The sequence below is a fragment of the Balaenoptera acutorostrata genome, chromosome 3 (assembly GCF_949987535.1).
Source record: "Balaenoptera acutorostrata chromosome 3, mBalAcu1.1, whole genome shotgun sequence".
In the NCBI taxonomy this organism is placed as follows: Eukaryota; Metazoa; Chordata; class Mammalia; order Artiodactyla; family Balaenopteridae; genus Balaenoptera; species Balaenoptera acutorostrata.
In genome coordinates this window covers 168,242,773-168,257,309 of record NC_080066.1, presented here as the reverse complement: position 1 = coordinate 168,257,309, position 14,537 = coordinate 168,242,773, and the positions used below count along the sequence as shown (strand labels likewise).

At 36.5% G+C, this 14,537-nt stretch overlaps 1 protein-coding gene across 1 annotated transcript in view; it reads right to left on the bottom strand.

Annotated features, from left to right (window-relative positions):
* Positions 1 to 276: 276 nt before the first annotated feature.
* CATSPERB (cation channel sperm associated auxiliary subunit beta) overlaps positions 277 to 14,537 on the bottom strand; it is a 135,234-nt gene continuing 120,973 nt past the window's right edge. Inside the window, exons 25-28 of the mRNA XM_007180882.2 lie at positions 8,811 to 8,946; positions 6,201 to 6,301; positions 5,424 to 5,498; positions 277 to 465 (exon numbers count right to left, since the gene is read on the bottom strand). Coding sequence (XP_007180944.1) covers positions 277 to 465; positions 5,424 to 5,498; positions 6,201 to 6,301; positions 8,811 to 8,946 — 501 coding nt within the window. The remainder of the gene's footprint in view (positions 466 to 5,423; positions 5,499 to 6,200; positions 6,302 to 8,810; positions 8,947 to 14,537) is intronic.

Below are 14,537 nucleotides of genomic sequence, written 5' to 3'. Positions count from 1 at the left end.
ATCATTTTGTATTTTTCTAAAAACCTCAAGGAAAATCCTCTATTATAAGTGTTGACATAAGAAATTTTCCATGTATTCAAAATAAGAGAATGGAATGGTAAACATGTTGACAAATAGCAATTTGAGTTAAAATGGTAATTCTATAGTATTTTAGCTAGTTTTTACATTAACATTTAAATATATTTTTTTCTAGGAGTTGTCTAATGAAACTAGGAAATAAAGAGAAAATTATGATTACCATTTGTTCACTATTCAGATTTTCAGTCGATGAGCCAGCTAATTAGCAGTAATATTTGTTGAATTCACATTGTTTGTCCTAATCAATTTTTTGCATGTATCCCATGGGTGGATGTTACGTATTTGGAACATAAATGCTATAAAAATTAATCCCCCTAGCAGTACAGCTGCTGCGAGGGCAATAAGTGTGTGTCCTGGAAATGGCAGAGGGGCTTCGTCAACATAAATCTGCAACAGAAAAAGCAAAGTCTTTAAGCTTTCTGAACCCAGTAATTCAAAACGCTGAACTTGACATGATTCCCACAGTGGTGGAGACATTGTTAGTCATTTAGCAACATTCCGTCCAGACTGATATAGATATTTACCTTCCACAAAGCTTACAAACAGTCTCTTGACAATTTGACAGGTGGTGAATTTCCACATGATACACAGGGAATAGGAATTCGATTTATATCCTATTCCTTTATCCTATGTCTTTAGTGGCAGAGGCGGGCAGATAGAACACTTACACAGCGGGAAAACATTCTGTGTTCAGTTACAGAGGAACAGGCAAAGTGCTGCGGGAACATGGTTAGAAGTGCCTAACTGCTTAGCGTTATCAGGTAATGTGCTTCCTGAGCTGGATCTTGAAGAATAAGAGAAGGAGGAGAAGGTACATTCAAGGTAGAGGGAATAAGCATGGGCTCTTCCAAACTATCCTCTCTTTAGAAATCCTCTGTACAAGTGCTGACATTGGGAAATTTCTGTATATTCAAAATGTTTCCTCTGCCTGAATGGCTAATTAATAAAAACAAGTTCCTGGAGGGGAGACAGGGTCATTGACAGAGGCACAGAGTCGTCTTTTTCTCTGAGACTAGAGGCAAAGATGGATGCCATAGACGTTATAAGTAGAAGTGCGGGCATATGGAGAATAAGGTGGTTCAAGCTTATGTTTTCCCAGTGAAGTAGGAAGGGAGATCATCTTTGGAGGTAGAAGAAAGTAGAGATGAATGAAAACAGGATGGCAGGAATGTGGGAAAATGCCAGGACAAGATAAAGGATTAAAAAGCTGCTTTAGGGTATAGATCAAGTTAAAGGTATCTCCATCCTCCCAGTGACCTAAGGATGTATCTGGTTTTTAAGAAACAGTCCCATAAGCTATGAATTCTTTTATAATTTCTCTCACATTCATTCTTTCTATTCCACTTTTGTTACTGCTATTGTGAGTTTTAATACCTCACTTTGTATAAATAAGCTCCCCTAACAGCTTTCCATGCTGTCAATCCATGTTGACATAATAACATTGCCAGATTAATCTTTATAAAACATCAGTCTGTCTATAAAAATTTTTTTTAAACAAAGAGAGATTGCTTCATTTGTGACGAGAAGAATCTTGACTATATAGAACTGGTACCAGAAATGGAGTATTGTAAGCCACAGAATTTAGAAGGTGGCTCTGGCCAAGTGGTGTGGAAAGCAGTGAGAAACTGTGCTTTCCAATCTGGGAAGATAATTATCTTCATGGTAATGGACCAGCTGGTTTAACCATGTCCTATTGTACTTGGAGGCTCAGACAATGTGCCCGATGCTACTGGAATTATTGGGGATTTGATAGACAAATATTACATATTGGATATGATATGCTACTTGTGGTTTTCAATATGGTGCTACAAGATACCAAAAATCTTTCTTTTAAAGGTGGCCCATCAGAGGAGGTTGGATAATTAGCTTTGTAAGAATGATCTAGTCTGTTTGTGGTAAATGAGAGAGACAATTGTGCGCTACCTGTAATCTCAAAACTGAATTTTCTTTTCTATGCTAAAGTTAGGAAGAGCCATAGGAAACCACCCATTGTAATCATAATCTATCTTTTTCTCTGTTCTGCTTCCTCAGTGTTGGATAACTCCCTCCATAGTCCCAACAGTCCTTATGGCTGACAGTAGCTCCTGGGGCTGCCAACTTTCTTGTTCAATGTCATTAAGAAAGAGCAAGCCCATGTCCCAGCACTTTGAGCAAAAGTCCTGTGATTCACTCTGACTGGGCAGGCGTAGGATCATGTGCTCATCCCTGAACACCCCTTTTCAAAAATGTTTAATAGTTTCTCATTGTTGACAGGAATGTTCCAAAGTTCTCATTCGGACATTCAAGGTCTCCCACAATGGGACCCTAACCTACCCACTTTCTTATATATAACCTTACATTCCAGCCAAATGGATCTACTATTGAAGAGATTGCTTTATGACTTCCTATATCTGTGTCTTTGCTGCTGTCATTCTTTCCACCCAGAATGCCTTCCTTACGCATTTCTGCCTAAAACAAAATTTCAGTCACCTTATCAGAAAATATAAAAATTTCACTTGCTTAAGTCGTCTATTATATTTCTAAGAGTAGAAACCTCTATCACCTGTGAATCCTGTGTTCTCCAGCTAAACTGCTATCTCTAAAGTTCTTGAAAACAGTTTTTTCTTAAATGTTTCCCTCCCAATCTTCTATGATTATCTAAATATTCCATGCCATGTCTAAAAAAAAGTTGAACCCCAGAATCATAAAAGAGTATGTTCTAGACACAATGTCTTTTTATCATCAAAATACTTCAATTTGTGCTTCTTTAACGCAAAGAATTCACTTAACCAGAGTGTAGTTATCAAAACCAGGATATTAACTCTGAGACAACGCTATTATCTAATCTCCAGATTTTACTCAAATTTTATCAATGATTCCAATAATGTCCTTTAGAATGAGAGAAAATCCAAGATCATGCTTTGCATTCCATTGTTTCAGGATACTTGCAAAAGTAGATTTCAGGAACCTTTGTCTTTTTCTATTGTTTCTTAATGATTCTCTTCCTTTATTAACTATGCAATCACTTCCTATTTTTCTTGTATTCATTTTCGTGGTTCTTCCTTCATTCCTGAAGCTTTGTTTCTCTCTGTTGACACTTCTTTTTAGCCTGAAGAACTTCCTTAGGCATTTTTTCAAAGAAGTTCTGCATACAGTGGATTATCTTATTTTTCCTTCATCTGAAAATGACTTTTATTTTCCCCTCATTCCTCAAGGATATTTTCACTAGCTATAGAGTTCTGGGTTGACAGTCCTTCTTCCCTACACTACAACTGTCCCCAGTACATTAAGGATGTTGTACAACTTTCTTCTTCTGTGGTTTCTGATGAGAAATCAGCAGTCATTCAAATTGTTGTTCACTTACATGTAGTGTTTTTCTCTGGCTGCTTTCAAGATTTTTCTTTGTCTTTGATTTTTAGTAGTTTGATTATGATTTAGGCATTCAGGTGTAGTGTTTAGGCATGATTTTTTTTTAAGTTCACTTGTTTGGGATTCATTAAGCTTCTTGAATTTGTCAATTTTGTGTTCACCAAATTTAGGACATTTTCAGCCTTAATTTCTTCAGCTTTTTCTTCTTTTTTTTCCCTGTACTAATCTCTTTTTTCCTCTCCTTCATGGACTCTGGTGACATAAATGTTAGACCTTTTGATACTGTCGCATAGATCCTTGAGGCTATTCTTTTTAAAATCTTTTTTCTTCAGGTTGAATTTTTACTGATTTATTTTCAAATTCACTGATTCTTTTCTCTGCAATACCCATTCTGCTATTGAGTCCATCCAGTGATTTTAAAATTTTAAATATTTGTATTTTTCAGTTCTAAAATTTCCATTGGGTTTTTTTTTTAATAGCTTCTATTTCTCTGCTGAGAATTTCTTCCTTTCCCTTTCCATTCATTTCAAAAGTGCTTGCCTTTACCTAGAGCATGGTTATAATAGCTGGTTTAAAATATCTGTCTTGATAATTCCATTTGCTATCATTTGCTGATTGTCTTTTCTTTCCCTGAATTGCTTATATTTTCTTAATTCTTGGTATACTGAGTAACTTTGGATTGTATCCTGGATATTTAAGATATTATGTTTAGAGACTTTGGGTCCTGTTAAAAATTCTCTGGAAAATGTTGAATTTTTTGTCTGTTTCAGCAGTCAATCACACTGGTTGCATTCAGATCACAAGTAATGCCTTACTGTCTGTGGGTATGGCTCCAATGTCTGCTCAGTTTTCAAAAAAAGCCTTAGCTATGCTATCATGTCTTCCTGTCTCCTTTGCCACTTAGGGGAACTTAAGTGGGTGTTTATATTGTCGTTTTATTTTGAAGCCTTTGCTAAACTTCTTTAGGTGTGTTCTACTCGTGTGCTGCTTGGTACTTGCACTAGTACATATACACAATTAGGAATCTCCTCCTCCAGCTCTCTTCTCTTAGGGATTTCCCCCACACTCTCTACTCCTAGAGGCCCTTTTCCTTAGTCCGCTGGGAAGAAAGCTGGGATTCATTAGAGTTTTAGCCTTCTGTACTACTGTGCTGTTCCATGAAACTGGGGCTGACCTTGGGACAAAGAGATGAGAAAAAAGAGAGAAAAATAATGGGGATTTTCTCTCATGCTCCTCATATGACAGATGCTTCTTTTCCTAGATCTAGTGGGATGGATTTTTTCTCAGGGTCTTAGATGTCTGCACTGCTGCCATGGCACCCATCACCACAGTTGTGCAGATTCATTACTGAGGCAGGGCCAGGATAGAAAAAGGAAAAAAGAGAGAGTAAGAGATTTTGTTTTTGATAATGTGGTACCAGTATTTGACAATGAATGAGCCATTAATCAATTTAATCAAATCCTTATTCCTTCCCACCCGCCACAGGCAGCAGATATCATTACATGAATAAACAAAAATGAGTCATTGAACATCATAGGGTGATTTGGAGAGACTGATTTTGGTTTCCAATTCTTTTGGATCTTGACGGCTTTGGGAGTATTTAAGACTCTACCGTTACAATGCAAATAACCAAAGGGAGGGTAATACTGGAAACTAAAGTGTTACAGACATAGGTCTCTGTGGGGAGTTGGCGGGGTGGGGGGTAGTGTCAGAAAACCAAGCTAAATATGGAAGGTGGAGAGGGAACAAAAACAAATACAGGCACTTATTAAAATTTTCCCAGCATTAACTGGTCCTGCAACCTATCAAGGGCCCTAACTTCAGCACTGCTGATAATGTCACCACCAGTCTCCAGGGTCCCCCATCTCCAGGTCTTGTCTATCATACAAATTCTGCCATTTTTTTCTCTTAAGTGTCTCCTGGACGGATGCCTGTCATATTACATCCCCAGCCATCACTCCCTTGGATACCACTGGATACCTGTGCCTTCACTATACCTGAAATTCTTCACCTAAGTTACAAAACGAGACCCCCGGAACAACAGACACTCTGAAGTGAAAGAGCTCAGAGCCCTGTGGAAGAAACACACCAGGCATTAGCAACATTGACATGTATGTTCCTTTAAGTAAAAATATACACTGGGGCCACTTTCCCTACAGATTCTGCATAGAAAAATTCCAACCTCTTTTCTAAGGTTCTTGGGCATATACTTCATGTATCAAAATAAAAATGGAGGGAGAAGGACAAGAGTTAGAAACAGAGGGATTCGATAGCTGACACTTTTTTCTTTTTGAATGAAGAAACAGAAACATAAAATCTAACATGGCCTTGATGAGTACTTTGGGCTAATCCACATATTCATGGTTTTGAGATGTCCCCTAACTTTTATTGGCTTTCACAACAATCACCTAGATTATGTCAACTTGATGTGTTCTTAGGGGCAGCTGAACCCAGAAGACATGTGTCTGTACATGTCCAGGTGAAGAATACTGAGCCCATTTCCCCCTAACTTTTGGAAATACCTTTTCTGCTCCACCTTGATAATCTATTAGTCTTGCGTTTTAGCTCAAAAAATGGTAAGTTAATGTTAAATTCAACATTCAGATATCTTTAGAAATATTATAATAGCATAAAGGGAAATGGAGGAAAAATAAACTCCCAATAGTGATGCTATTTCCACCATTCACGGATACCTATCCTTTAAAACTAAAACCAAAGACATACAGGTTTTATGTAAACTCAAAACAGGAAAAATAAAAATGCTGTCAATTTACCTTTATACTTAGGTTGAGGCCTAAAGGATTATACACTGGAGCATGAAGAATCGATTCTAAGTAGTCCTTCATTTTTTTTACATTTTCTGGCACAGTGTGTTCTAAAATTACACAAAGTATATTTTAAGCACATGTATGCTATTTTCTCATTCTGTGTAAAGCTTCTTAAATACAGTAAGGTACAATGAAAGATTCCACTCCATAACATGGCTAAATTATACATAATTTTAGTTCTGCTTGACTCTGTGGAGAATATATTTAGAGGAAATTAGGCCTAGCATCTGACACTGCATCTTCTCAGGGGCATCGTCAAGAAGGATGACCTCTTACCACCTTAATTCAGGCTGACCTTTCTTTCCTGCCCTATGCTTATGACTATCCTGACCTGCAGATATTTTGGGTATTTGGCAATGAGATAATTTCAGGACTACCTTAGCAGTTGGTAAATGATTTCCAGTAGGGTAGCAGAGAAGTTCCACAATAAGATCACTTAAATCTTTTCTGAAAGAAGTGATCAGTTACTCCTATCTTCTTGTAATTCTTTCTAAAACCACACATGTAGTGTGGGGGTTAGAAATGGCAGTGGTGTAAAGGTACATGGGATCTAGAGGGGTAAAAAAAAGCTCCGACTGTAGCGTTTGCCAATTTTCAGGGTGTGAATTTTTTTTAATTGAAGTATAGTTGATTTACAATGTTATGTTAGTTTCTGGTATATAGCAAAGTAATTCAGTTATATATATATATTTATATATATAAATAATTTTTCATATTCTTCTCTAAGTTATTATAGGATATTGGGTATAGTTCCCTGTGCTATACAGTAGGACTTGTTATTTATTTATTTAGTTTGTATACGGTAGTGTGTATCTGCTAATCTCAAACTCCTAATTTATCCCTCTCCCACCGCCTTTCCCCTTTGGTGACCATAAATTTGTTTTCTATGTCTGTGAGTCTGTTTCTGTTTTGTAAATAAGTTCATTTGTGTCATATTCTAGATTCCACACATAAGTGATATCATATGATATTTGTCTTTTTCTTACTTCGCTTAGTATGATAATCTCTAGGTCCATCCACATTGCTGCAAATGACATTATTTCATTCTTTTTATAGCTGAGTAATATTCCATTGTGTGTGTGTATGTATATATGTATGTGTGTGTGTGTATGTGTGTGTGTGTGTATGTATGTGTGTGTATATATATATATATATATATATATATATATATATATATATATGTCACATCTTCTTTAACCATTCATCTGTCCATGGACATTTAGCTTGCTTCCATGTCTTGGCTATTGCAAATAGTGCTGCTATGAAAATAGGGGTGCATGTATCTTTTTGAATTATAGTTTTGTTGGGCTACATGTCCAGGAGTGGGATTGCTGGGTCATATGGTAGTTCTAGTTTTAGGTTTTTAAGGAACCTCCATACTGTTCTCCATAGTGGCTGCACCAATTTTCATTCCCATCAACAGTGTAGGAGGGTTCCCTTTTCTCCATACAGGATGTGAATATCATCATGGCTAATTTTAAGCAATGAATGGTTTAACAACCAGTATGCCATATGCTTGAATATTTAACAATCAGTGCTCAAAAAGAGCAGGCTCCAGCACACCACAGAAAATGAGGATGTTAGTTAAAGCAAAATATTTACTAATTCTCTTTGCTCAATTTTTCTATTCAAAAATGCATATGTTGGGCAGAGTAAGACTCTCACTGAATACCAAATGTCTGGATGTTTGATAACATTTGGAAATTTCATTTAACTCTATCTATTGATCTATCAATCTATCTACCTATTTATCTCCTTAAAAGTACACATTCGTGAACAAACACAAATGTGCAACAAAAAATTATATATTTGAGGTAAAACTGAATTGTGGTAGATTTCATTTTACTTATTTAGAAATACTTCTTCATCCTTTCAATTATTTTACCATAAAATATTTAAGAAACTTTTCTCATATAATTAGAAGATAGATCTTATAGATAATGTGGCAACACGTTTTATATCTTCCTCCATAACATTGCAAAAGCAATGAAAGGAGACACCAGACCAACGTGTAGCACAAATTCAATCATTTTTGTTGCTAATCTACATAATGGCTCTGAGTCCAGGTCACTGGAAGTGATGATGAAATAAGTGTGAGACACACAGACATAGAAAACAAACTTATGGTTACCAAAGGGGAAGCAGGTGGAGAGGGGATAAATTAGAAGGTGGGGATTAACATATACACAGTACTATATATAAAATAGATAACCAACAAGGACCTACTGTATAGCACAGGGAACTCTACTCAATATTTTTTAACAACTTATAAGGGAAAAGAATCTGAAAAAGAATATATATTTGTATGTATAACTGAATCACTGTGCTGTACACCCGAAACTAACATAATATTGTAAATTACCTATACTTCAAAAAAAAAAAAAAAAGAAGTGTGAGATGATAGAAGCAGCGTGAACAGCAACATGACAACTGATTCGACTTCTTTTCCAAAGAACTCTCGGCTATCTTCTGTGTAAACAGTTTTGTAAACCACTTCTCTACATAATAACAACAGTACGCATAGCTGTAATAATTGTAGAAGAAAGCAAAACTTACTTAGGTTCCAGTTTTCCCTGTTATTCACTTCAGTCACAGTAACCAGGTATGGAGTTTCCACTGGGATATGTCCATCCTCACTGTAAATTTTCAAAGAAATTGGATATTGTGTAACTGGAAACTTAAAACGAGGAACCTAGAATGCAAATGCCAAGAATGAATGTAAATTTGGAAAATTCAATACTAACTCTTCATTTCCTGGTAAAGAATGAATAGATGTATTCCCAAGAATTTGTTTATTCTATATGAAATGTGCTTCTGAGGGTTTCTGCCTTCTCAGAGCATAAAAAAAAAAAAATCTGTCTTATAGTAGAATCACTGTGAACTCCAAAAGTAGTGCACAAAGACTGTGGTAACAAAACTCATGCCTTTCTGTCGGTTTTCACAGGAATTTGCTATTATGGTATCCACACTTTTTCGGCCAACCCATATACCCTAAGATACTGCATGAATTGGGTCTTGCCCAAATCCCTTAACGGCCCTCTCCCTGCCAGTCATGATCTTTTTTTTTTTTTTGAATTTTATTTTATTTAATTTATTTTTTTAGACAGCAGGTTCTTATTAGTCATCCATTTTATACACATCAGTGTATACATGTCAATCTCAATCTCCCAATTCATCCCACCATCACCACCACCCCTTGCCACTTTCCCCCCTTGGTGTCCATACGTTTGTTCTCTACATCTGTGTCTCAGTTTCTGCCCTGCAAACCGGTTCATCTGTACATTCTTCTAAGTTCCACATATATGCGTTAATATACGATATTTGTTTTTCTTTCTGACTTACTTCACTCTGTATGACAGTCTCTAGATCCATCCACGTCTCTACAAATGACCCAATTTTGTTCCTTTTTATGGCTGAGTAATATTCCAATGTATATATGTACCAGTTCTTCTTTATCCATTCGTCTGTCGACAGGCATTTAGGTTGCTTCCATGTCCTGGCTATTGTAAATAATGCTGCAATGAATGTTGGGGTGCATGTGTCTTTTTGAATTATGGTTTTCTCTGGGTATATGCCCAGTAGTGGGATTGCTGGGTCAATATGGTAATTCTATTTTTAGTTTTTTAAGGAATCTCCATACTGTTCTCCATAGTGGCTCTATCAATTTACATTCCCAGCAACAGTGCAAGAGGGTTCCCTTTTCTCCACACCCTCTCCAGCATTTGTTGTTTGTAGATTTTCGGATGATGCCCATTCTAACTGGTGTGAGGAGATACCTCATTGTAGTTTTGATTTGCATTTCTCTAATAATTAGTGATGTTGAGCTTTTCATGTGCTTCTTGGCCATCTGTATGTCTTCTTTGGAGAAATGTTTATTTAGGTCTTCTGCCCATTTTTGGATTGGGTTGTTTGATTTTTTAATATTGAGCTGCATGAGCTGTTTATATATTTTGGAGATTAATCCTTTGTCCGTTGATTCATTTGCAAATATTTTCTCGGCTTCTGAGGGGTGTCTTTTCGTCTTGTTTATGGTTTCCTTTGCTGTGCAAAAGCTTTTAAGTTTCATTAAATCCCATTTGTTTATTTTTGTTTTTATTTCCATTACTCTAGGAGGTGGGTCAAAAAAGATCTTTCTGTGATTTATGTCAAAGAGTGTTCTTCCTATGTTTTCCTCTAAGAGTTTTATAGTGTCCGGACTTACATTTAGGTCTCTAATCCATTTTGAGTTTATTTTTGTGTATGGTGTGAGGGAGTGTTCTAATTTCATTCTTTTACATGTAGCTGTCCAGTTTTCCCAGCACCACTTATTGAAGAGACTGTCTTTTCTCCATTGTATATCCTTGCCTCCTTTGTCATAGATTAGTTGACCACAGGTGCTTGGGTTTATCTCTGGGCTTTCTATCTTGTTCCATTGATCTATATTGCTGTTTTTGTGCCAGTACCATATTGCCTTGATTACTGTAGCTTTGTAGTATAGTCTGAAGTCAGGGAGTCTGATTCCTCCAGCTCTGCTTTTTTCCCTCAAGACTGCTTTGGCTATTCGGGGTCTTTTGTGTCTCCATACAAATTTTAAGATTTTTTGTTCTTGTTCCATAAAAAGTGCCATTGGTAATATGATAGGGATTGCATGGAATCTGTAGATTGCTTTGGGTAGTATAGTCATTTTCACAATATTGATTCTTCCAATCCAAGAACATGGTATATCTCTCCATCTGTTGGTATCATCTTTAATTTCTTTCATCAGTGTCTTATAGTTTTCTGCATACAGGTCTTTTGTCTCCCTAGGTAGGTTTATTCCTAGGTATTTTATTCTTTTTGTTGCAGTGGTAAATGGGAGTGTTTCTTTAATTTCTCTTTCAGATTTTTCATCACTAGTATATAGGAATGCAAGAGATTTCTTTTTTTTTTTTTTTTTTTGAGAAGTTTCAAGTTCCTGGCTGAATTCTTTTTTTTTTTAATATTTATTTATTTATTTATTTTTAATTTATGGCTGTGTTGGGTCTTCGTTTCTGTGCGAGAGCTTTCTCTAGTTGTGGCAAGTGGGGACCACTCTTCATCGCAGTGCGCGGGCCTCTCATTATTGTGGCCTCTCTTGTTGTGGAGCACAGGCTCCAGACACGCAGGCTCAGTAATGGTGGCTCACGGGCCTAGTTGCTCCGCGGCATGTGGGATCTTCCCAGACCAGGGCCCGAACCCGTGTCCCCTGCATTGGCAGGCAGATTCTCAACCACTGCGCCACCAGTGAAGCCCCCCATGCAAGAGATTTCTGTGCATTAATTTTGTATCCTGCAACTTTACCAAATTCATTGATTAGCTCTGGTAGTTTTCTGGTGGCATCTTTAGGATTCTCTATGTATAGTACCATGTCATCTGCAAACAGTGACAGTTTTACTTCTTCTTTTCCAATTTGTATTCCTTTTATTTCTTTTTCTTCTCTGATTGCCATGGCTAGGACTTCTAAAACTATGTTGAATAATAGTGGTGAGAGTGGACATCTTTTTCTTGTTCCTGATCTTAGAGGAAATGCTTGCAATTTTTCACCATTAAGAATGATGTTTGCTGTGGGTTTGTCGTATATGGCCTGTAGTATGTTGAGGTAGGTTCCCTCTATGCCTACTTTCTGGAGAGTTTTTTTTTTTTTAACATAAATGGGTGTTGAATTTTGTCAAAAGCTTTTTCTGCATCTATTGAGATGATCATATGGGTTTTATTCTTCAATTTGTTAATATGTTTTATCACATTGATTGATTTGCATATATTGAAGAATCCTTGCATCCCTGGGATAAATCTCACTTGATCATGGTATATGATCCTTTCAATGTGTTGTTGGATTCTGTTTGCTAGTATTTTGTTGAGGATATTTGCATCTATATTCATCAGTGATATTGGTCTGTAATTTTCTTTTTTTGTAGTATCTTTGTCTGATTTTGGTATCAGGGTGATGGTGACCTCATAGAATGAGTTTGGGAGTGTTCCTTCCTCTGCTATATTTTGGAAGAGTTTGAGAAGAATGGGTGTTAGCTCTTCTCTAAATGTTTGATAGAATTCACCAGTGAAGCCATCTGGTCCTGGACTTTTGTTTGTTGGAAGATTTTTAATCACAGTTTCAATTTCATTACTTGTAACTGGTCTGTTCATATTTTCTATTTCTTCCTGGTTCAGTCTTGGAAGGTTATACCTTTCTAAGAATTTGTCCATTTCTTCCAGGTTGTCCATTTTATTGGCATAGAGTTGCTTGTAGTAGTCTCTTAGGGTGCTTTGTATTTCTGCAGTGCCTGTTGTAACTTCTCCTTTTTCATTTCTAATTTTATTGATTTGAGTCCTCTCCCTCTTTTTCTTGATGAGCCTGGCTAAAGGTTTATCAATTTTGTTTATCTTCTCAAAGAACCAGCTTTTAGTTTTATTGATCTTTGCTATTGTTTTCTTTGTTTCTATTTCATTTACTTCTGCTCTGATCTTTATGATTTCTTTCCTTGTGCTAACTTTGGGTTTGTTTGTTCTTCTTTCTCTAGTTCCTTTAGGTGTAAGGTTAGATTGTTTACTTGAGATTTTTCTTGTTTCTTGAGGTAGGCTTGTAGAGCTATAATCTTCCCTCTTAGAACTGCTTTTGCCGCATCCCATAGGTTTTGGAATGTCGTGTTTTCATTGTCATTTGTCTCTAGGTATTTTTTGATTTTCTGTTTGATTTCTTCAGTGATCTCTTGGTTATTTAGTAACGTATTGTTTAGCCTCCATGTGTTTGTGTATTTTCCGTTTTTTCCCCAGTAATTGATTTCTAATCTCATAGCATTGTGGTCAGAAAAGATGCTTGATATGACTTCAATTTTCTTAAATTTACTGAGGCTTGATTTGTGACCCAAGATGTGATCTATCCTGGAGAATGTTCCATGCGCACTTGAGAAGAAAGTGTAATCTGCTGTTTTGAGATGGAATGTCCTATAAATATTGATTAAATCTATCTGGTCTATTGTGTCATTTAAAGCTTGTGTTTCCTTATTAATTTTCTGTTTGGAAGATCTGTCCATTGGTATAGGTGAGGTGTTAAAATCCCCCACTATTATTGTGTTACTGCTGTTTTCCTCTTTTAGAGCTGTTAGCAGTTGCCTTATGTATTGAGGTGCTCCTATTTTGGGTGCATATATATTTATAATTGTTATATCTTCTTCTTCGATTGATCCCTTGATCATTATGTAGTGTCCTTCCTTGTCTCTTGTAACATTCTTCATTTTAAAGTCTGTTTTATCTGATATGAGTATTGCTACTCCAGCTTTCTTTTGATTTCCATTTGCATGGAATATCTTTTTCCATCCCCTCACTTTCAGTCTGTATGTGTCCCTAGGTCTGAAGTGGGTCTCTTGTAGACAGCATATATATGGGTCTTGTTTTTGTATCCATTCAGCAAGCCTGTGTCTTTTGGTTGGAGCATTTAATCCATTCACGTTTAAGGTAATTATCAATATGTATGTTCCTATGACCATTTTCTTAATTGTTTTGGGTTTGTTTTTGCAGGTCCTTTTCTTCTCTTGTGTTTCTCACTTAGAGAAGTTCCTTTAGCATTTGTTGTAGAGCTGGTTTGGTGGTGCTGAATTCTCTTAGCTTTTGCTTGTCTGTAAAGCTTTTGATTTCTCCATTGAATCTGAATGAGATCCTTGCCAAGTAATCTAAAAACCAAGTAATCTTGGTTTTAGGTTCTTCCCTTTCATCACTTGAAGTATATCATGCCACTCCCTTCTGGCTTGTAGAGTTTCTGCTGAGCAATCAGCTGTTAACCTTATGGGCATTCCCTTGTATGTAATTTGTCGTTTTTCCCTTGCTACTTTCAATAATTTTTCTTTGTCTTTAATTTTTGCCAATTTGATTACTATGTGTCTCAGCGTGTTTCTCCTAGGGTTTATCCTGTATGGGGCCTGCTGCGCTTCCTGGACTTGGGTGGCTATTTCCTTTCCTATGTTAGGGAAGTTTTCGACTATAATCTCTTCAAATATTTTCTCGGGTCCTTTCTCTCTCTCTTCACCTTCTGGGACCCCTATAATGCAACTATTGTTGCGTTTAATGTTGTCCCAGAGGTCTCTTAGGCTGTCTTCATTTCTTTTCATTCTTTTTTCTTTATTCTGTTCTGCAGCAGTGAACTCCACCATTCTGTCTTCCAGGTCACTTATCTGTTCTTCTGCCTCAGTTATTCTGCTATTGATTCTTTCTAGTGTATTTTTCATTTCAGTTATTGTATTGTTCATCTCTGTTTGTTTGTTCTTTAATTCTTCTAGGTCTTTGTTAAACATTTCT